Raw genomic sequence first — 23,875 nt, 5'->3', positions numbered from 1 at the left:
TTTTATTACAACTTGCTTTCACATTATGTGTATATTTGTACTTATTTTTTTATTTCTAGGATAAGTCTTGCATGCAAATGTTGTATAAATGAATTTATTTTATTGTTTACATTTTTCCTTATGCAAACATGATTATAATTAATCTTCATTGTGAAGGGTTCATGTTGCGAAATCTTCAAGAGGACATACAACCTGTCTAAGCTATATGATTGGCAATCACATGGTCCCTAAGCTGTTGTAGTACATATTTAATTTTGTCATTCTTTTGTGCTGATTACTATTTTGTCTTTTAAGCTACCCAAGTTACCTCTTTCTGTCATTACATCCTCTACTTACTGATTCACAATGTTGTCAATGAAATTACTGATATTCATCAATATTGTGAAGAACTAACTTGTGTATATGATAATGGATGTGGAAGCAATTCTGACAGCAATGTATGGGGTAGAAATGTGTGTAACCCTGTGGACCAAGAAGTAAACTGATTATGAATTTTTATTTCTTTTTTACTAATGAACCTACTGATCGCCTATTTTATTCCCATATGATAAACTGCACATATGAAATTTTCTGTTTTCTCTGTAGTGATGTTGAATTTATTTCAGCAAAATAATAGTAATGCCTGTGTATTCCATCAGTTGTGGAGGTGCTGTCTTCCTTAATGATTATAATTATCATATCATTTTGTATAGGCTTATAATTTCTTGAAAGTAGCATATTATAAATACATGCAAGTTTAGGATAAGAATAATATTGTATATTTCTTTCTTGGAAAACATTTCAGTTTGGCTGCATAGACCATTTGACACGCATGCCACCCATAGTTGAAATACTTCTGTATGTGACTTGTGCATTGAGTAACTAATTAATGTAGATTTGTATTGATGAAGGAGTATTTAAGAGATTACTCACTTTAGGTGTACCAGTACAGTAATTGGATTTTGAAGTTTTTCTGCTAGTCTTGTACTTACATATATGCACACAGTCTGGTATGTGTATAATTTTGTTTCTGAACACATTTTCAGTTACTAATTAGAAACCAAGAAGAGCATCAGTTATCATTTTATATGACTGTATAACATTAAGTTGCATTAATTATGAATTATTTGACATTTTGAGTATACCTACCTGCTATTTACTGTCATCATGTATGGTGTACCTTCTAAGCCTTTATGTGATTCAACACTAATTTTGCTGTACAGCTTGTCAGAAAAAGAAATCCTGATGTGGCGAACGCCCATGACATGCAAATGGAAGAAAAATTCCAGGGAACAAGAAAGAAGAATGAACAGAGGACTTCTAACATTCTAGTTAATAGCTGTGTATTTTATCCAAGTCTCATATACACAGTAAGCCTATAACTCTATACAATGATCACAAATAGTAGGGGAATATAAATATCTGGAAATTACATTACAGACAGGAGCAACATATTTTGATACACATATTCAGGAAAGAGTAGCAGCTCTCATAAAAGCCGCATATGATATCCTGAACACGACCAGTGTATCAATAAGCACAGTGATGACACTGTTCAAAGTGTCAGAAGTGCCAGTCATAATGTATGGAACAGAGATCATATAAGAAAAACAATATGAAAAGAACAGAAAAAGTCAAGACTGTGTTCATGAAAACGATACTAGGAATGGAAAAAATAGCTGCATCCTGATTTACATGTGAACTTATGAAAGAGACTTAATTCACAGAGATCAGATTACAACACTGGCTGTCTTCCACAGGACCATATCAGCACCTGAGTAACACTGTGGACAGAAAGAAGAAGGGGATAGAGATGGAGCTCTACAAACCACCAACCATGCAGAATGACAGCTGGACCAGAACAGAGGCCTAAAACAACAAGACTTACAATACACAGATTTCATCATAAAATATGTGTCGACAACAAATTCCACAAACCGAGTGAAGAGTGTAAATGTATGTTATGTGTACAAGGGTGTAAAAAATACTGCATTATAACCTGTATGAAGAGAACAAAAACTATAACAGATTATAGCAAAGACTAGAAGAAGCTGTAGGAACTTGTATATTAATGCTCAGATGAATTGTACTTTTCTCACTAATAATAATATACACTTTGTACTGTTAATTGAGACTGTGAAAATAACACAGGCTGAAACCTTTTGCAGGGATACCTGTAACAAAATGACCTATACTGTTCTGGTTGACCAGTGCCTACATGAATTTCCACACTCATCATTTTTTACATTTTATTTTAGACATTTGTTGTTACATGTACATGCAGGCAAGTTCTCATGGATACATGATATGCATGAAATTCTAATGTGTATATAGGGGAGGGGGGGGGGTTAATGTCACAGTCTTAGATTATATTTTATGTTTAATTAAGGAAATATCTGACACAAATTTTATAAATGAGGAGGTGGTACACACTTTTAGTGTACTACCCAATACATTGAAATTTTTATAATGTTACCATGTATTTACTACAATGTTTATTGCTTCCACATTTATTAATTAGTACTTAACACCATGTGAAGTAATTTAATAATCTGCAGAAGACAAAATTCAGCATATCATTTCAAAGGCTAGGTTAAGACACTGTACAGTTTGAAATTTTGTTTGGCATGTTAGTACTAAACACACAGGACTGTCAAACAGAAGTTTCTGAAAAATACTGTAAAATAACATAGGCAATTATTCAAATTATAAATGTTGTGTCAACTATCCACCACAAGAATATTAACTCTCTTGCGTGATTTACATTACTTTGACCAATGTTGTTTGCTTCCTTCTGTTTGTGGATTTTCACATGTGTGTTCATTGTGTGCTAATAACAGTGTTCTATGATTAATTGAGTGTTGGTGATTTCTGACTCCATCATCATACCACTAAGGGACTGAATTTGACACACTGTTACAGCAAACAACCTTTAATATGATTTTAAGGGTAGTTCTGTGTATAAAGTAATATGACTTAGTCAGTGGAACCACTGTAATCATAGGCAATATATAGTAATAGAATATATAATTTCTAGAATAATAATAGAATATATACTTTATGTTACTGATATTTGCATATTTCTATAATGACTGCACAGAACTAAAATCTTATGAAATGTTGAATAAAAAAATCTAATATGCAAGAAAAGAAACTATTTCAGATAACTTATGCATTCATGTTTAACTTACTGACACACTAAGTTTTTGTGCATATGTAATTTTTCTTTATAATTTTACGAAAGTGCTAATAATGTATGATGATTAGCTGAGTGTTACTTTTTATATAAGAACCAATGCAAGGCCAGATTGTGAGAGATAGTTTAGTTCAGAAGTTCCAGGGTTTCTGTGACTGGGCAGAGAGGCACAATGGATTATGCGAAAACTAGATTTATGGAAGAATATACAGATTAATTACAAAAAATGGTGTGTTTCATTCCATAGTCTGAATTACAATCTGATCTCTCCTGGACCATAGACAATGGGCTGAATTTCATCAGTTAAGTATTTCACAATTCCTGTATATTTCTCCAGTCATAATATAAGGAGGAAATATTATTATTTTGTTTAAGTGATTGCACTGTTGCAGTTATGAAAGTGACTGTAGATAGGAAGGTACAGCAGGTGTTATTGATCCTTCATTTTACAAAAGAAAAACTCTAAAAAGATTTTTTTAATAAAGGATGCTCCTAATGCAAATACATACTACACAATTAAAGGTTACTTAGAGAACTCAGAGTAGGGGTTAGTAAAAAGAGTACTAATTAGAACATCTTTATTACATTAAAAGATGCTCTGCTGGCAATTATGATTTGGGCCACAGTTTCCTAAATCAGTTCAGGCATGTGCCATATGCTTTCTGGAAGAAGGCTACAGCTGACCACTTATTGTCACCTCATGAAACAAGAGTACACATTCATGCCTGTCCACGTGACACGTTTTTCCTTTTGTTAAGTTGACAGACGCAATATCATTCTAAAATTATCCTTGGATTACTGAATTACTTATAATAATATAATTTTGTAGAAAATAAGGCATACATGTACAAGTTTGGTTGAAAGTGTCCAGATTTTATAGAGTTATGCTGGAACATACACACTTCACATTTCCTGAATATGTTTGCTTACAGCTGTGTAACTGATTAATTGCCATCAAGAACTAATTTATAGTGAACCATGAGCCATATGTCTAGAAGAACAAATTTTAAACAAAATTCAAATACAGTTTATTCCCTATCATACGATTTCTGAGGGTAAATGATCAAAGAATGTATAGCTGTGTACTCTGTTACTTTATGAGGCAATTGAAGGCATTTAGCATAGTTTAGCTTATTTTATCTTTTAAGATTATATTTCTGAATACATGTCTTCTTTCAGACTGTACTGCTTCATTCATGAAAACTTCAGAATAGGTTTCATCCTTTCATGAGGGTATTAAAAATTCTGTTTTGGTTTTATGTTCATCTGGATCAGATCAAAGTTAATGGGAATGAAACTTAATAAAAATTAATGCAGAGCTCCCCGTCCCGATTAAGAATTTCCTGTCAGAAAAAAAGGAAGTGTGATTGGTACAAAAAACTTTTAAAATGTAAGAATTTACATCAAAGGTTCTGACTGACATCGTCTGTGCCACTTTTATAGATGTATTATTTTCTCGTTTCTTGATAAAGGAGAACTTAAAAGTTCTAAATGCAGGAATATTTGGAATCATTGTCTTTTTTTATTATACATCATTTTCCTAGCTGTGTTAAAAATATACTTTACAGACCCAGTTTTTATTTTTGTGTTTGCAAGCTAAGTTGCAATAAAGGACTTACCTTCCTCAGATCTGAAGATAATGCAGCAACAATAGCATCCTCATTCTCCTCATACAATTTAAGGAGCTGCTTTAGTTGTTTTTCACGAAAATCTGCAGATCTTGTTTTTCCACTATTAAAGGCATCACGAGCCCTCTGTACAACCTGCCACACGAAAGAAAATAGAATGCAGTGTACAAAAAGTAAACTCTGAGACATTGAGGAAACTTCAGAGTAACAACATGCACATAAAATTAAAACCTAGTAACTTCAAAATGGAAATAAGTAGCAATTAACAGAAAATGCAGGTTGACATATGTTGGGATAATCTGACATAAAAAATACAGTATTTCCTCATGTTATCACATGAAAGAAAAAAGAAAAAGAAGAAGAAAAAAAGACTTTCTTGGAGAGAAGGAATATCGTGACTTCTCACATTGACATATATCTAAGTTCATTACTTCAGTAATAGTATCAAACAACAGTGATATATTGTCAGTGTTGATATTAGAAGAAAAGGCCTTTTGGTGAGGCTAGGAATGAAGAGATTACAGGGAATCCCACAATGTTAATTGATCTATTCACTAAAAGTGATTATGAGAAGAAATAAATGTTAAACGTCACACTTACATTTGAGAATAATGTGTCCGATTGTTTCCCATTGGCTACTGACACTGTAAAAAAAAGGGCAAGTTAAATTAGCTGCAAGCAAAATAACAGGATATTATTTCTCAACAGGTCATTATTATAAGTAAATAACAATTTGTTTCTCAAAACAAGCTTTCAGATAATGTTTTGTATATTGATGCCAGGTTAGTTGGAAATACATCTTCTGCTATTAGTGGCAGTAACAGAATGTAGAAACTACAAGTACGACTGCACAAAATAGCTCCTTCTGTAAGGTGATTGGACAAAAGCAACCAGACATCAAACAAGCAACATGGAATGCTCTACACAACATTTTGAGATATGGAATATTGGTTCTGTATAGCCATATTAAGGAGATATGAGGCAAACTGGCATCAGCAATGCGATCAGTTTGCTGTATCTGGCATTGATTTCAATTTCCGTGTACTGTACATGAGTCTTCTGAGGATCTCTGGTTTCAGGAAGGTAGAGTCATGACTCTATGAGGTGAGAATCTTAGTTCTAATCATCAGTTTCACTTTATTAAGGATGACTAGTTTTGTTATTTCACAAAACTATCAAATGCAAACAATAAGTATGCATTATCTCCAGAAATAAAGATCTGACAACAACCCGAGATGATTATTACTCACATTACCCTGGAATGTGAGGTAGAATACCATTGAACTTCAGTGTGCCTTCCAGACACCATCAGGATGAAGATCGTCAACAGTAACTGGATATAAGTCTATGATATGCTTGCAATTAATATACACCATAGAGCCCGAAGACATTGGTTGGAGGAATGTAAAAAACAGGGGCGAACTAAGTAGAACCCTCTCTAGTTTTCTGATGAGTTGTGATTCAGTGTCAAATGGAGGTCAACAGGATCCTGCTGAACAGAGTGTGTAACATACATGTTTTTTTGTGAATACTGTGCATCTCATCATTGTAGTGGATTGGTTGTGTGAACACAAACTCTGAATGAGTGGACGGACATCCATGCTATTCCAATTGATCCTTTGGTGGCTCAGAATTGTAGGAAAGAAATTTGTTGATCTTTTATTATAAGATATGCTGGTGACTCTCCCTGATCCATTCAGTTGGAAGAAAAATTGGCTTCTTGTTCTTTCATCTCAATAGACAGGAATTTTGGAGAACATGAATCAGAAGACGTCACAATATTGTATGGTGTATGAAAGTATATACTCCTCTGTAAGCTTCAGTGTGAATTAAATGTTTATCTTTACACATCAGTATTGAAAATAATATAATCTCATCTCATTCTCATGTTGTTTTTACCTCTGATGCAAACAAATTATTGTAAATAACCAAAAGATTAACACACACTGTTGTAGCAGTAGAATTTATGCACTAACTGCCTGTGCTGCATTACATGGGTGACATATGCATGAGCTTCCATAGACAAAAAATGATGAAGTAATGTTACAGTTCTTTGGTATGGTACTGGTAGTTGAGACAGTGCTCTGATTGGAACTGATGTTACTGAGTGAACCGAAGAAAGCTATCAACTGTGGCTTTGTTGTAGGAGTTACAGTGTCCGTGGTATTCAGCTGATAGTCAGCTAAAGCAAGTAACGTATAATAAGTTGGACTTCTATAAATTAATGCTAATCATGAACTATCACAGACTTGTAGTGATTAACTTTTCTCCAAAGGAGGAGTAATTTGGTCTGTGTACTTTCAATAAAACTGCTATACATTGTTTACCTGGGCAGTGTTCTCACTGTGCCCTATCTCGTGCAAGACTTAGCATTGTTACACCTAGGATGGAATATGTATACCCAACTGTCTGTGTGTAGTCTTTATTCATGTGAAAGTGAATAAAAGTTTTTGAAATGTTTGTGAATTGTGTAACATTTACTGAGTAGGCTGTGGGAAACCCCTAAAAAACCACATCCAAGGTGGCTGGCACACTGACCCTCATCACTAATTTTCCAGGCACATTCTATCCAGGGCTGGCACACCTCCCCATCCAGGAAGTGGCGCTTTAACACAAATGGTTGAAAGCCTCTTAAATTCATCAATAAAAATTGTGCACTACTAACTTTCATGGCATTGGTCCTTGTTTCGGCATTTCTCATTTTTGAGACAGTTCTTATTGACAGTTCCTTTTAGTGACATATCAATGTATGAAGCTATGAAGCATAAATTGTGGTTTCTCTTCTGCAATTTACAGCACTGTCAGGCTTTAGACACATATGGTCATTCTGAGTTAAAAATCGATATGAGCAATAAAAGTTATTCCTTGCCTGATGTTTGACTTTTACCATTGCGATCCCGTCAGCCTGAATGCAGAATTACTGATTGTTTTAATTTCAAGTTTGACGTCGGGTAACAAATGACAAAAGAAATATTTTTTTCGTGTGACATAATCAAAAATTAAGTTTTCGGATTTTCTTCCGTTACTTGTACTGTGAAGCCTCGTTTCTTGCCAAATTTTGTGATTCTAGGTCAACGGCAAGTACACTGTCCAGTTTTAGACACATATGGTCATTCTGAGTTAAAAATCAACTGTCTATAACATAACTGATAATGACTAGAAGGCACAACTTTCTCAGGACCCACTGTCTTCTATCTTACTAGTGCGTTTAGGTGAAATATTTATATTGTTTCCATGAATGTATTGCTGAGACACAGAGAGAGGGCAAAAATATGGAAACAGCAAAAACACAACACATTGCCGTGCCTAACATGATGTACTTTACTTTACTTTACTATATCTTCGTCATTTACCAGCCATGGCTGGACAGACTGCGTCACAAATACAATGCTTATCAACTAACATTTATACAACACCATATACAAAATTTATATTACAAATAAAAGAAAATATTTATGCAGTGCACAAAAACACATAGAACATAGCAGGAATGAAATATAACTAAACAGGAAAGTAAAACTTCATAGCAGCAAATGAAAATACCATAAAGCAAAATGTCACACACACAAAGTTTCATTTTGGCAAAATATGTGCTTTAGGTAAAACACAAAATTAAATGTGTAGTTAACATAAGATGAAGATTACATTTAGGCAAAATTATATATAAAACATAACAATATTTATTATTTTGTCCATTCAGTAGAACTGCTGTTGAAAAACTCTTCCAATGAATATAGTGGGTGTTGTTTCAAGTCCTGAGCAATTTTTTTCCGAAATAATTCAGGTGACAGGGATTTCACTTCTGGAGGCAGTTGATTGTACATTTTTAGGGCGACTGTTGGAAAGCTGTCTTGTGTGCTTGATAGGCGACACCTTGGCACTTCAGTGTTCCTCTTACAGCGAGTGTCATGATTATGTATTTCTTGTCTTATGCTAAAATTCCCTTGATTTTCTTTTATATACATGAGGCAGAAATACACATACTGGCTAAAGACAGTCATTATGCCTAGCCTGGTAAAAATAGGCTTACAGTGGTCCAGTCTTTTGCTAGAGGATATGATCCTGATGGCTTTTTTTTGTAATAACAACACATCTTTGCTGCCTGAGGAGTGTCCCCACAACAACAGACCGACCATAGCTAATGTGGCTGTGGAAGAGTGCATGGTACACTATTGTGAGAAGCTGGTCAGTTATTACCCTCTTCAGCTTCCTCAGGAGGTATATCACACGAGAAAGTTTGGTGCATACATATGCAGTGTGATCATTCATGGAGAGTTTGCTGTCAATCTTGAAGCCCAGTAGTCTGACAGTCTCCATGTTTTCTTGGTCTTCAATGTTGGTTAGACCGCATATCAAATGTTGGGTTTTTTTCTTCATTGATCTTCATTTTGTTTATTACGAACCATTCTTTTATTTCTTCAAACATCAAATTTGATGCACCAAGAACTTCTGCGGCTGTATGTCCTTTGGCAATAAGGGTAGTGTCATCTGCAAACTGCAACATTTGACTATTACAGCTCATATCATTGACATATATGAGGAATAGGAGAGGTCCTAAGACTGATCCTTGGGGCACTCCATGTTCCAGTTTTTGTTCAAGAGAAGTTGCTCCATGCACTGATACTACCTGCTTTCGGTTTTCCAAATAAGATTGGAGTGTTGATAGAAAACACCTCCTACACCATAGCATCTTAACTTGGCTGTTAGTGTTGTGTGTGAGATGCAGTCAAAGGCTTTGCTGAGGTCACAGAGTGTCAGTGTCACACTCTCTCTCTCTCTCTCTCTATTGGCTCTCAAAACGTCCTTGAGTCCTATATGCTTTTCATCGGAACCTTTTACCATTCTTCCTGCTAAATAGTGGCAGGTTCAGGTAACAGTTGTGGAGATGAATAGTGACACGCGCCCTTCTCTCCAAAATAGACCACAAAGCTCAATAATATGGAGATTTGCTTGGTCAGTATACGCACTTCCGGCCGAAATGCGACGCAAGTAGTAAGCGACTTGCCGCCGTCCGCAGCACGCTGTATTAGCTAGCCTGGCCACGGGCACGAATACGTCTCTTTTCTTAGCTCACCATGGAGCCTTTCGATACGATCATAATTAGGATGTCAGACACAGTGATAATGGGTGCGCGTAGCGTGCGTCTTTTGTAATGAGCTCTTGTTAATAAAACTGTTTAAACTTACTTCTCGTGTTCGCGTATTGGCGTACCTCAAGGACCCATCGCTGACAAATCCTGACAAATACTTCGTCTAATTATCATCCAGGGCAAGAACACAAACAACCCCCTTATAAGATCTTGTAATTACGGTGGACATGTGACAAATGCTCATGTTCACAAAACCATTCCTGGATGATGCGAGATGTGTAAACAGGGGTGCCGTCATCTTGGAATACAGCATCACATTGAGGAACAAATATTGGACCTGATCAGCCAAAATGGTAACATAATCCTAGAGAGGAATGCGACCTTGCAGAATAACCAAGAGGGCCCTGGAATATCACGATGTGGCTGTCCAAATCATCTCTGAAGCTCCGCCATGTTTCACTCTTGGGACATAAACTAGGCGGAACAGTGTGATTCATTCGGACAAATGACTTCCTTCCATTGCTTCACAGTCCAGATTTTATGGCTTCGACACGACGTTTTCCTATTCAGAACATGTGTACCACAGGTGAGTGGTTTTGATATTCCAGCTCGCGCTGTAGTTTCCAGCTTGTGGAGCTCTCTTCGTGTTGTTTTGGCGCTGACAGGGTTCGCGAAAGCGACATTCAGTCCTGTAGTGAATTTAGCAGTTGTCGTCCTCATATTTTTTTTCACAATCCTCTTCAGTAACTGTCACGATCACTCAACACGCACTTTCGTCCGCGTTGTGACTTGCGGATAATGTTTTCCCTGTGTGCGGTATAAATCTTTGATACGCTGCCTCTTGAGAACTCCAAATACTTCGGTTACCTTGGTTACGAAAGTACCCACCATATGAACACCAACAAGTTCGAGTCACTGAACTCATACTACACAGAACACTGTTCTGACTACGTTTGGCGCTTGCAACGTATTGAGGACATTGTACATGTGCCGATTGTGGTCAATTACAAAAGTGCAACCTGCATTAATGTTCAAGCATACTTTTCTGGCCGTGTTCCCATATTTTTGTCCAGTCCTTGTATGTTACCAATGTCAATATTTTCGAACCACAAGTTTCATCTTCCGCTGTTATTTATTTTTAGGGGTCCGCGCCTCAATCGGTAAAAACGGAACCGTTAGAGGATCGCTTTGGTGTTCGTTTGTCATTCTGTGTGTCAGACAGTTGAAAATCCTTTTCCCGAGGAACAAATAAACGTACCATGTTGAAATTCATGTCACATACGAAGGTCTGCAGGCTCTTGGCAGTGTAATAAATGAAAGCACATAAGTCAATTCAGCTAATAGCCACAGCCATTTATATCACATATTTTGACACTCACAAAGTCACTCAGCAAAACCTGTAGTGTACTTTCCGTTGGCCTGAAATCATAAAATTTGTTAAGAAACACGGCTTCACAGTAAAAGTAAAGGAAGAAAATCCGAAAACTTACTTTTTGATTATTTCATACGAAAAAAATATTTCTTTTGTCATTTGTTGTCCGATGTCAAACTTGAAATTAAAACAATCAGTAATTCTGCTGACGGGATCGCAATGTTAATAGTCAAACATCAGGCAAGGAATAGCTTTTATTGCTCATACGATGCGTTTCGGAATTTATCCATCATCAGATGTTTATTTCAGATACAACTTGACACACTATAGCTCCGTGCAGTAATCGCTCCTAATGATCGATAAATTCCGAAACGCGTCGTATGAGCAATAAAGTCATTCCCTGGCTGATGTTTGACTTTTACCATTGCGACCCTGTCAGCCTAAATGCAGATCTGCCGATAATTATAATTATGATCGCCTGCGTCCTGCATGATTATGCGTCGCATTTGTATTATTGAAATTAAAACATTCTCGAAAAACTTGAACTCCCTGAGACTGATGTCAGTATCGATGTCGACAACAGACAAAAACGATCGAGATTCTCAATTCCCAGAATGGATGAACCATCTATACACATAATTAAGTTGTTACGGAACCCTCAGGGCGTGATTCCTACTCGCAACTGGCCAATTTTTTTTTTTTTATTCGTTAGTCAGCTTTCACTCACTCGGAGCAGCACACACCTGACGAAAGATTTAGGAACAGGACCGACCCGAGGGGCTGGCGATATAATCCCTACCATGGGAGGAGACACAGAGGGTGCACACAAAGTTACTGAGAAATAGAAATAAGAAGGAAATACGGTTTAGAATTAGCCGGGAGAGTTTCGTGATTTCTCCTACCCCTCGCATCCCTACCTTCTGTCTGCAAAAAGCAATCTTTCCTTAGGCTCTTGATTATAATGCAGGATGTTGTCAAAGTGTCATTTCGTCCATGCAGCATAATAAAGAAACGACCATTGCCCAGCAGACGTCTATCAACAACACGGTATATGTGGACAATTGGCAAAAGTGCATTTGATTCACACAGCTGCCTGCCGAATACAAAGCTCGCTCACATTCCATAATGGGGTTCTTGCTCCTAATTCGCTACGGTATTATAGAATATTAAAGACTGGCTAGCGGATGCTGAAACACTTACGCTACTTGATCGAAGGCTTCCGATATTTGCCGATCGTAGACTGAAGCGAGACTTCTTTCAATTAGATGCTTCAAATTATTTCATAGAATAATAAGTTAAATGGAAGACAGCTCTCACAAATGTCATCCGACTTTATTTCTTCACAAAATGCCTGAAGTGAGAGCCCTGTATCAAAATCTGAAAGATGTGGAGCCTATTTTGGTGCCAAATATACAAGAATTAGTTAACGAAATACCTGCTTTCAAATTCCAAGAGAAAGAGCCGATGAAGAACATTGTCAGGGCTTCTCATTTGCATATTTTGAAGGCTGTTTCAAAGTATGGGTTAATGAATGCTTATCCAAACATCAAAATAGGTACAAGGGCATTAATTTATGAGATCGCCATTGACAGCAGCATCTCTTGAACGCAGCAAATAAAAGATGAGACGATGAAACTGTTGTTAAAATGGAGTCAAATTTAGCTATCCTGTCGACAGAACACGAAGCAGCACCGTTTGCTTCGTTCAAAGCAAAGAAATGTAAAGAGAGGTTATAATGAAATAACAGTACCTCGAAAACGATATTCTCTCAGCTCTTAATTATAGCCCTTTTTCTTTTTTTCTAATTAGTAATTTATGCACTATTAGCAATTTGTGAGCAAATAAAAACTGTTTTTTATTATACATCATCTACAGTAGCCGCCATAAACAGATTGAGATGTTATTTTACTTTTAATTTGTGTAGAAAGTTTATATAATTTGCAATTTATTGACTACGATGAAACATTTAGTTTCTTGTGTGCAATATTTTTCAATGTCTTCATTTAAGTAATTTGCTAAATATGCAAAGAAAAAAGCCAGAAAGCTGATTTTACAGGAAGAGGGTGCACAGCTTTGGCAGTACTATAAAGGGCGTAGGATCACTTCGGGACAGCTCTCACCTTTGTGTTCATGCATTTGTTCGTTAAGGTACTTCCTTTGTCTTGCATAGCACATTTAACAAGAGTTGTTCTCTTTTTAATTTCCTGAAGCATTTGTTCAAAATGGTTCAAATGGCTCTGAGCACTATGGGACTTAACAGCTATGGTCATCAGTCCCCTAGAACTTAGAACTACTTAAACCTGACTAACCTAAGGACAGCACACAACACCCAGTCATCACGAGGCAGAGAAAATCCCTGACCCCGCCGGGAATCGAACCCGGGAACCCGGGAACCCGGGCGTGGGGAGCGAGAACGCTACCGCACGACCACGAGCTGCGGACGAAGCATTTGTTATCTTTGGACATGATGCACAGTAAATAGCATACGAATATACCTGACCAGTTTTTAATGTTGCAAGGTTTCCGTTTGCATGTGACGCTATCTGAAACCATTGGTTTATGAAGTACCAATGAACGTGCTTATGGAACTAGTTGTCAGAACAGAGGTTTTATGGTTCTTGAGGGAAAGTGTCATCAAATGGTGCAGCAAAAAATGTATCATCATCTCAAAGAAGTGAAAGATGTCGCAGATTTACGCCTGAAATGAAAAATGATCTGAGCTCTTTTGTTGCACACGTAACATTTATTTAGATTTGAAATATGTACGAACATCGGTGTCCGTAGAAATTTATTTGAGGGAGGGAGAGGCACTAAAAGTGCTATTAATAATATATAAATGACATGGTCGGATTAAATTTTTCTATCTGGATTTCTGTAACTTTCTGTTGAGGTCTACAGTTACAAATACCTTAGCCACGCAGAGCGTCTGTATTTATTCAAACCCGCAGGGTTCTCTCAAGTATGAAGGACGACAACCGCTGACCTTTCAATCCAGTCCAAAGCCTTCAGCTTCTGAACTACTTTTAACCGCAGAATGTGTCACACGGCGTAACATTCTACTGTCCAGTCGGTATCAACACAACTTGGGTGTACCACAGTGTGGGAGTTACATTTTTTATACAGGGTATACAAAACCTTTGGGTCAAAATTACGCAGACTGTAGAGGGTTCTAAAACGAGATACGAACCCAGTGGTTAAAAATTATTATTTCAAATGGTACGAAGTCTTGGATGAGAAATACGCGCGATGCACGCGTAGATAAACTGCTTCGGTAGGTAAACTGCTTCGGTAAACTGATCGCTGGATAATCTTAAACACCTTGAAAAATAGTACACAATCGTCTGTGATATGTCGACGGTGGAGTTAACGTATTTTTACAGTTCGAGTATGGTTGTAGAGTATTACTCGTTACTGGAAAGTACGGAAATGCATTTCATGTATACTACAGTACGATGTAGTGCCTACAATGAATAGAAATTAGCGAGAAACTGGGTTGTTCAGCACACGGAAAACTGTCCAAGTTTCCCGACAAAAGGTTGTTCGGGGAGTACATTTTGAGAACATTATATTGGGTTTTGTGATGGAAAATTCATCAATAAGCACCAGTCAACTTTCCCGTGAAATTTACAGTTCTAGGAGTGCAGTACGGAGTGTACTCATGGAGCGCAATATCTATCATGAACAACGTTGCAAGCAATGAAGCCAAATGATTTTGAACCTAGGGTTCAATTTTGTCAGTGGGTTATTCAGCTCAGTACTGCTGTCCGAGCCTTCTATGTTTATGTTGTTCGGGAATGAGTTTGCTTTTAACCGTGATGCTATTTCAACTGCAGCATCGGTTATGTCTGGACCGATGGAAATCCCTGCGCCACACTCGTCTCAGATGGGCAACAACGGTTCTCTATCAACTTATAGACAAGATTTGTACACGATCAAATCAAATGGCTCTGGCTCTGGGACTTAACTTCTGAGGTCATCAGTCCCCTAGAGCTTAGAACTACTTAAACCTAACTAACCTAAGGACATCACACACATCCATGCCCGAGGCAGGATTCGAACCTGCGACCGTAGCGGTCGCGCTGTTCCAGACTGTAGCGCCTAGAACCGCTAGGCCACCCCGGCCGGTTGTACACGATCAAGTCACGAACCTTACCTGCTGTCAATCTGTTTCAACGTTATATGTTATCTGGTGTTCTTTGAGATGTGTTGCCACAGATGTTTGGGATTGTACCTCTTAATGTCTACGAGACGATGTGGTTTAAACATACTAGTGTACCGTCCCTGTTAGAGACTAGTGTCCATGAGCACATGAACATACACACCATGATCATTAATTTGGAAAGAAAGTCCTGCCTCACGGCCAGTGTGAGTGACCAGACACAACTCCTATGGATTTCTTACTAAGACGTTGCTTGAAGCAGTTTGTTGTCTGAAACCCCGATAGAATTTGAAGAGGAAGTGGCTAGCAGGTATGTCTGGATTGATGGAAATCCCTGCGCCACACTCGTCTCAGATGGGCAACGAGTTGTATAACAGAAGTGTTCGAGAAAGTGCTGAAAAAAAATGATGTGCCGCTGAAGTGCGTGCTTTGAGACAAACGGTCGTAACTTTGACCACTTATTACGAGAATAAATGAACTGTCTAACATCTCTGTGTTTCTGGCCCTAGTGTATGAGACACACTGCACATACGGCATATGACTGCTTTCAAATTACACAGCTGGTACGGTCCACGTTCATACAAATAGGTCTTCAGAGAAATAATGCATTTTCCAAGGCAAAATTGTCAGTCAGTGTAGGAAATTAATTCTTTTCGAAAGAAAATGTTACACTTCACACTTCATCACCGTCAGAATGAGTAGCTAATGGATTACAGGTGAAGTCAACAATACACCGCGCGAAAGGAATCAAGTGGATATCCGAAGAGATGAAACCAGGCCAATAACTATAATCCATGAAGTCTGGATTTGAATTCGAGGGGAGCAGTGTTTAGATTCCCATCTAACAGCCCACATGTAGGTTTTTCGTAGCTTGTCCGAATCGCTTAATGCCAATGCCGGAATAGTTTCATCGAAAGGTTAACCTCTCATATTTTCTTCTATAATCCTAGTGAGGTTGTTCCTGAATGCACTTTTCGCTCATAGTAGAGACTGTAACGTACTGTTATTATTATAAGTTTTCGACATACATCGCCGGCCGAAGTGGCCGTGCGGTTAAAGGCGCTGCAGTCTGGAACCGCAAGACCGCTACGGTCGCAGGTTCGAATCCTGCCTCGGGCATGGATGTTTGTGATGTCTTTAGGTTAGTTAGGTTTAACTAGTTCTAAGTTCTATGGGACTAATGACCTCAGCAGTTGAGTCCCATAGTGCTCAGAGCCATTTGAACCATTTAGCCATTCGACATACATCACAGTAAGTGCAAAACTTTAAAAGCATAAATACAGCCGCAACGGCAGCTCTCTAGATGTCTCCGGAACGAACACCTGTCAACTTTTGCGTTACGGATAAAATAAGGGACGTTCAATGAGTAATTTAACAAATTTTTGCCTGAACCAGGTTGATTTTATTCAGGATTCCAATAAAGCAGCGCACTCTTTTGGCTATAAAACCTTATTTTTGAAGATAATCTACGTTCAATGTGACGCCCTTACGCCACCTTACCGGGAGGACCCGTATGCCAGCATGGTAGCACTCTACTGGTCGACGACGGAGCCAGCGTCTTGCTGCATCAATAACCTCCCTATAATCCACGTACTGCTTCCCGCAGAGTCCATCCTTCATTGGGCCAAACAGATGGAAGCCGGGAGGTGCGAAATTCAACCTGCAGGGTGGGTCAGTAAGAACAGTCCAATGAAATTTTGTGAGCTTCTCTCAGATGCGTAAGGCTTTGCGTTGTCATGGAGAAAGAGAAGTTCGTTTGTATTTTTGTGGCAACGAACACACTGAAATCATTTCTTCCACTTCCTGAGTATAGTACAACACACTTCAGAGTTGATCATTGCGCCAAGAGGGAGGTTATCAAACAGAATGGCCCCTCCGGAGTCCCTGAAGACTGTCACCTTGACTTTACCGGCTGAGGGTGCAGCTCTGAACTCTTCTTCGGAGGAGAGGTTATGTGGCGCCATTCTATGGATTGCCGTTTTTGTTTCCAGTTCGAAGTGAGGAACCCATATTTCAACACCTGCGACGGCAAAAAACTGTCACGATCAGCCTCGTAATCCGCAAGTAATTCCACACAGATAGTCCTTTGTTGCTCTTTATGGTCTTCTGTTAGAAGGTAAGGAACCCAGGGGGACACATCTTTCAGTACTCTACTTGTGGACGAGTGTGTCAGCGCTACTAACAGAGACGTCCGGTTGAGTAGCGAGGTGTTTGATTGTGATCACGCTTGAGAGCGCCCGTGCTTTTTAACATTGGAGGCGTCACAGCTGTGTGCAGGCGACACAGGAGATCCGATAGGTCTACGCGACCTTGTTGCGATGATGACAGACGCCGCCCCCAACGACTCTTCGTGCCGCCAAAAGAAACTCAGTGACAGCTCTCTGCTTGAAACGCACATTCATTACAATGCCATTTTGAAGGCTACGTATAGCGCTGCCACCTGTCGGAACTTCGTGAAACTATACGGGCCGAAGCGGGATGTCCCACAACAAACTCCGCCTTTTTCAACCGAAATCTGCCAAGAGAGGAAAATGTGTTGCAGTATGTATTGAACGCCCCTCATATTACACTTGGGATATGAAAATGTAAACAAGCTAACTCACTTTTAAAAGTGTTTGTTGCACAGAAACAAATAACAAGGGTAGTGTATGGTGTCCGCTCTAGAACCTCTAGCAAACATCTACATCTTCATGGATACTCTGCAAATCACATTTAAGTGCCTGGCACAGTGTTCATCAAACCACCTTCACAATTCTTTATTATTCCAATCTCATATAGCGCGCGGAAAGAACGAATACCTCATCTTTCCGTACGAGCTCTGATTTCCCCTATTTTATAGTGGTGATCGTTCCTCCCTATGTAGGTCGATGTCAGAAAAAAAAAATTTCACATTCGGAGGAGAAAGTTGGTGACTGGAATTTCGTGAGAAGATGCGGACGCAGCAACAAACGCCTTTCTTTTAATGATGTCCAGCCCAAATCCTGTATCATTTCTGTGACACTCTCTCCCATATTTCCCAATAATACAAAACGTGCTGCCCTTCTTTGAACTTTTTCGATGTACTCAGTCAGTCCTATCTGGTAAGGATCCCATACAGCGCAGCAGTATTCTAAAAGAGGACGCGTAAGCGTAGTGTAGGCAGTCTCCTTAGTGGATCTGTTACATTTTCTATGTGTCCTGCCAATAAAACGCAGTCTTTGGTTAGCCTTCCCCACAACTTTTTCTGTGTTTCTTTCCAATTTAAGTTGTTCATGATTGTAATACCTACCTGCGACCGTAGCAGTCCCGCGGTTCCAGACTGCAGCGCCAGAACCGCTAGACCACCGCGGCCAGCCCAGATGTTAAGTCCCATAGTGCTTAGAGCCATTTGAACCATTTTGTTGCTAAAATTTCCGGTGACAAGATTTACTATGACCAGTAAAACTGACTCGTTCCATGTCATAGCGAGTGATCGCAGTTATCCACGGAAAATGCAAATCTGTACTACTAAACGGCTAACCTGGTTTATGGTTCACATTTTCAGTTGCACTTTGCCTACCTAACGGTTTCCAGGGGCAACAAAATTTTTTACATATTTACAATATTTCTTATAATTCTTACCCGATTTAAAAATTTAAATTATTGTCATAATCTACTCATTAAGAGCTACAGTCTTATTTTATAGGTTCAACACAGTGAGACAAGTATCAGTTGGAAACTGTACATACATCGTAAGGCAGCATACCGCACTGCGCGCAAAATGGCTGGCCTTTAGTTTTCCAGCATTTGAGAATGAGAGCTCTTATTGATTTCCAACAAACTTTTTCACATAATTGAAAACCCTTAAAGAAACTTTTCTCAGAGACACCCCCCACCCCCCACAAAATGATGAACTTGCCCTTACGAAATTTTCTCTGTTCATACAATAAATCTCCAGAATCAGGCATGACGTTTTAATTTATTACTGTTTTACTACTTACTGTTTTCGCAACAAATTTTGCAGACAGTATGTACATATACCACTGAATGTACCTGCCAAATTATTTCATTGTTTCATTTGTTGTTCAGAAGACATAACGTCACAAACATTGTGATGCCTTTAAAACTAGTGTATGGTTACAACGGTCCAGACTATAGTGATCCAGTGTTTGACAATGATAGTATTTAGCGCCTTCCGACAAATTGGAATTAAGAGTCGAAATGGCAAGATGTTGCATATAACCTCGCATTTCGGGTCAATGTTAATAATTTATTCCAACGCGCATCTAAATACTATCAGTGTAACACAAAGTGATAGTTTGGTATTTGTAAGCCAACGATATTTAGAGATTATCAAGATGCTTATAGCAACAATCTTAAAATAATATTAATCATATGAAACAAGCGATATAATTTTATTTTATCAAACGAACGGGTAATCACAAAACATACGAACAGAAATGCAATAGATGTAGAATCCTTTTAATCACTGTACGCCATGTTTTAGTTCCTAGTCGGTACAATAAAGACGCGAAAGTGATCCCCGGGATCGTTAGTTTAGTTTGATTGTTCAACAATGAAACATCACAATTCCAACAGCAGTACTTTCTCCAAAATTTCATAAAATTTGCAACAGACAGAGTGAATGACTGGCAGGAATGTTATGCCACTGTGGCAGCATATACATTAAAAGTTATTGCCACAGTTGATTATGGATAAAATACTCGTGCTCATTTCTTGGAAGAGTGGCTTTGGGTGGAATCACGTGTTCGCCGATTATAATAACGTTGATTAATTATTACAACTATCAGAGTTTGCGGTAGGAAAAGATCAGACCTGTAGAAAACAACGACTGACAAACGTCAAAAAAATAACTATACTTGGATGCGCTATTTTATACTGTATTATTGTTTTGCTTCATTTAACCAGCTTGATTGTGCGTAGACACAAATCAAACAATTACTGTACAACGACTGACAACATATTTAGCAAGCTTGCATCATCAGAAAAGTGTAACTGTGGAATGTGGTTAGTCATACACGAAGTGTGGTTGGAATTGCTCTAGGCTCCACTTCACTAACCTGTCAGCAATTTTCCACACAAATAGGAGTATTTTATCTCGGCAGTGACTGTCTTTTAGTATTCAGTCATACTTGCAGCAAGTTTGAAATTATTCCACACGTCGTAAGCTATGGTGGATTATATACACAGGCACACACCTTTGTGTACATGTACTTCCTAATGTTTATACCGTCGTATGGGAGCCAGTGTTTTCCTGATTTGACAAATTTATTTTTATTTAAACTCTTTTGGCCCGATGCACTACCTATCGCCTCAAACGTTAGTTAACCAAGGACAGAAAGTCGTGTGCAGCATCTGTTTGTGAATAGTGTAAACTTTGTTCTCTGCGCTATCGTATTTGAAATATTTGCCTATATGAGTGTAGAAAATCGTCTAAAACCAAGCTCAGGTTGAGCGCCGTACCAGACCAACTGTCTGGATTTGATCCGCGCCCAGCTATACATGCAGTTACCCAATTATGTATGTACAGAGATGTACAGGATGAAACTGAACTCCACCAACAAAATTATGGTTCTTGTTTGGGTATATTTTCTGAACAGAGGACCCGTCGTCTACAGTTATATATAATATACCGGTAATTATGGTTTACGCGGATTGTTACAATACTTAATATTCTCCGCGAAAATACCTTCACAAAAGTGAAAAAATTGCTGATGATCTGCAATCATCAAGACTTGCAACATATCGCACCCCAGCAAGAACAGTGACAAGTCTAAAAAAAACAGCAATTTTTAGTTTATGTCACTGAAAAATGTGTGAAGTGCCGCAGACTGCACGAGAAACTTATGATCTCTATCTAGCAGTTTGTCCATTTGAGGGCAGCTGCGTCAGCTTTGTTTAGACTACTACATGATTCACTACGGCAAGAACAGTATCGCTGAATGACTAGTCCACGTTCGAAGTAGTAGTCGATTCCGCATTACACAGCGGTGTCCGGATACTTCTGGTCTGATAGTGGAAAACCTATTGCGCAGGATAAACGCCAATTACATCGGTCACATACCGTATTTTGTTCAGGGCTATCTCCTCGGTATTTTGATGTAAGGAAACCATGACCTCCGGTGGCTTACTACATAGTAATTTCCTTTCGTTTGATTTCTTGTCCCACGACGATCTTTTTATCTATATTGGACTAAAAATATCTGCGCAACAGTGAAGTTCCGATAGTACAACAAAAACGCGCACTTTACCCATCCATTTCAAGCTTGCATTCAGTGCTACTCGGCTCTATGGCGGGTTTGTTTTCTCCGCAGCAGTACACAGCGGTATGGGTAGGTTGCTGACGAAGAGTTGACCGATAGCACCCGTGCATGGGTTTATTGAATGCAGTGGAATATAGGCGCAACAACGCTATGATGAGCTGTTACTGCAGCGACGGCAAAACTTTTACATCTGTACATACCTCAATCTGGCAAGAACAGTGACACAACACAAAAATGGAATACTTGAGAAAAGTCGATCTTAAGAAGTCTATGAAACTTACACTGGAGTAGCATAAGCTTTCTTTAAATTTCAAATTAGTATTTTTGGCAGTAAATTGCACTACATGCTATACAACAGTAATAATATGGAAATCCAGCTCTCGTCTCGTGGAATGTGAGGTGTTATCAGGTAATTATCAATTAGTTGTTTGAGTTATCACTCTTGCTATTCTAAAAACTTGTTTGGTCTAGTTATGACCCATCATGTAATTCTTTTGCCTATTTTCCACCCCAAGTAGGCGTTAAGTTCTTGGAGAAGGTTCAATGTGGGCTTTCTGTATAGCAGAAATTCCAATTTATTTTTTATTTTTTTGTGGGCTGTAACACACTGCATTACAGAAACGTTCAGTTGTTTTCTCCTGGTATTGTTGATCTGCGTTTTTTCTTTTTTGACTGTATGTGGCTTTCATAAAAAGATTGAATGGGTCACTCTTCTGCACTTTGAGTACTTTTATGCCACGTTGTCCATATCAGTTATGCTCACACTTGTAATTCCAGCACAGGCAGAGCCAAACTTTTTTTTTTTTTTTTTTTTTTTTTTTTTTTTTTTTTTTTTTTTTTTTTTTTTTTTACCGTGTCGAGTATTGGTGATGTGCTTGTGAAGTGGAAATGCGAAGGAACAACCACTGCTAAACCGAGATCAAGCAGACCTCGTGTACTGACGGACGGGGACCGTCGAACATTGCTGAGGGTGGTTATAAAAAATCGCATGAAATCAGCGGAAGGAATCAGCTGTGAGCTCCAAAGTGCTGCCAGCAGTCCAGGTACCACAATGACTGCGCGTAGAGAGATAAAAGGCATGGGTAAAATGGTCGAGTAGCTGATCACAAGCCACACGTTTCTGCAGTTAGTGCTTAGCGACACTGTAGGTGGAGTGTGGAACGACGCCAATCGACTGTAGGTGACTGGAAACGAATGATTAGGGGTGATGAGTCACGCTATAACCCGAGGCCAGGGCCAGTTCGAGAGACTTTTTCCACGCGCATCTACATCTACATGGATACTCTGCAAATCACATTTAAGTGCCTGGCAGAGGGCTCATCGAACCACCTTCACAATTCGCTATTGTTCCAATTTCGTATAGCGTGGGGAAAAAAACGGACACGTAGTTTTTCCCTAGGAGCTCTAATTTCCATAATTTCATCATGGTGATCGTGTCTCTCTATGTAGGTCGGCGTCAACAAAATATTTTCGCATTCGGAGGAGGGAGTTGGTGATTGGAATTTCGTGACAAGATTCCGCAGCAACGAAAAACGCCTTTGGTTTAATGATGTCCACCCGAAATCCTGTATCATTTCACTGACACTTTCTCCCCTATTTCGCGATAATTCAAAACGTGCTGCCCTTTGAACTTTTTCGATGTATTCCGTCAATCCTACCTGCTAAGGAGCCCACACCGTGTGGCAGTATTCTAAAAGAGAACGGACAAGCGTAGTGTAGGCTGTCTCAATAGTAGATCTGTTACATTTTCTAATTGTTCTGCCAATAAAACGCAGTCTTTGGTTAGCCTTCCGCACAACATTTTCTATGTGTTCCTTCCAATTTAAGTTGTTCGTAATTGTAATTCTTAGATATTTTGTTGAACGTAGTGCCTTTAGATTTGACTGATTTATTGTGTAACTGAAGTTTAACGGAATCCTTTTAGCACTCATGTGGATGACCTCACACTTTTCATTATTTAGGCTCAATTGCCAATTTTCGCACCCTACATATATCTTTTCTAAATCGTTATCCAATTTGTTTTGAACTTCTGATGACTTTACTAGGGTTGGGTTGGGTTGTTTGGGGAAAGAGACCAAACAGCGAGGTCATCTGTCACATCGGATTAGGGAAGGACAGGGAAGGAAGTCGGCCGTGCCCTTTGAAAGGAACCATCCCGGCATTTGCCTGGAGCGATTTAGGGATACCACAGAAAACCTAAATTAGAATGG

General features: G+C 38.7%; 1 protein-coding gene across 3 annotated transcripts in view; it reads right to left on the bottom strand.

Moving 5' to 3' along the window:
* Positions 1 to 23,875, bottom strand: part of LOC126190843 (aldehyde dehydrogenase, dimeric NADP-preferring-like) — a 209,443-nt gene that overhangs the window by 46,823 nt on the left and 138,745 nt on the right. For all 3 annotated transcript variants that reach the window (XR_007538289.1, XM_049931426.1, XM_049931427.1), the window contains exons 2-3: positions 5,404 to 5,447; positions 4,795 to 4,938 (exon numbers count right to left, since the gene is read on the bottom strand). Coding sequence is in view for 2 of the 3 variants with exons in the window: in XM_049931426.1 (XP_049787383.1) it covers positions 4,795 to 4,938; positions 5,404 to 5,447 (188 nt within the window). In the remaining variant the exon portion in view is untranslated. The remainder of the gene's footprint in view (positions 1 to 4,794; positions 4,939 to 5,403; positions 5,448 to 23,875) is intronic.

This window comes from Schistocerca cancellata, chromosome 6 (assembly GCF_023864275.1).
Source record: "Schistocerca cancellata isolate TAMUIC-IGC-003103 chromosome 6, iqSchCanc2.1, whole genome shotgun sequence".
Classification (NCBI taxonomy): Eukaryota; Metazoa; Arthropoda; class Insecta; order Orthoptera; family Acrididae; genus Schistocerca; species Schistocerca cancellata.
The sequence above is the reverse complement of the archived record's forward strand: the minus strand, read 5'-3'. Positions and strand labels throughout refer to the sequence as shown.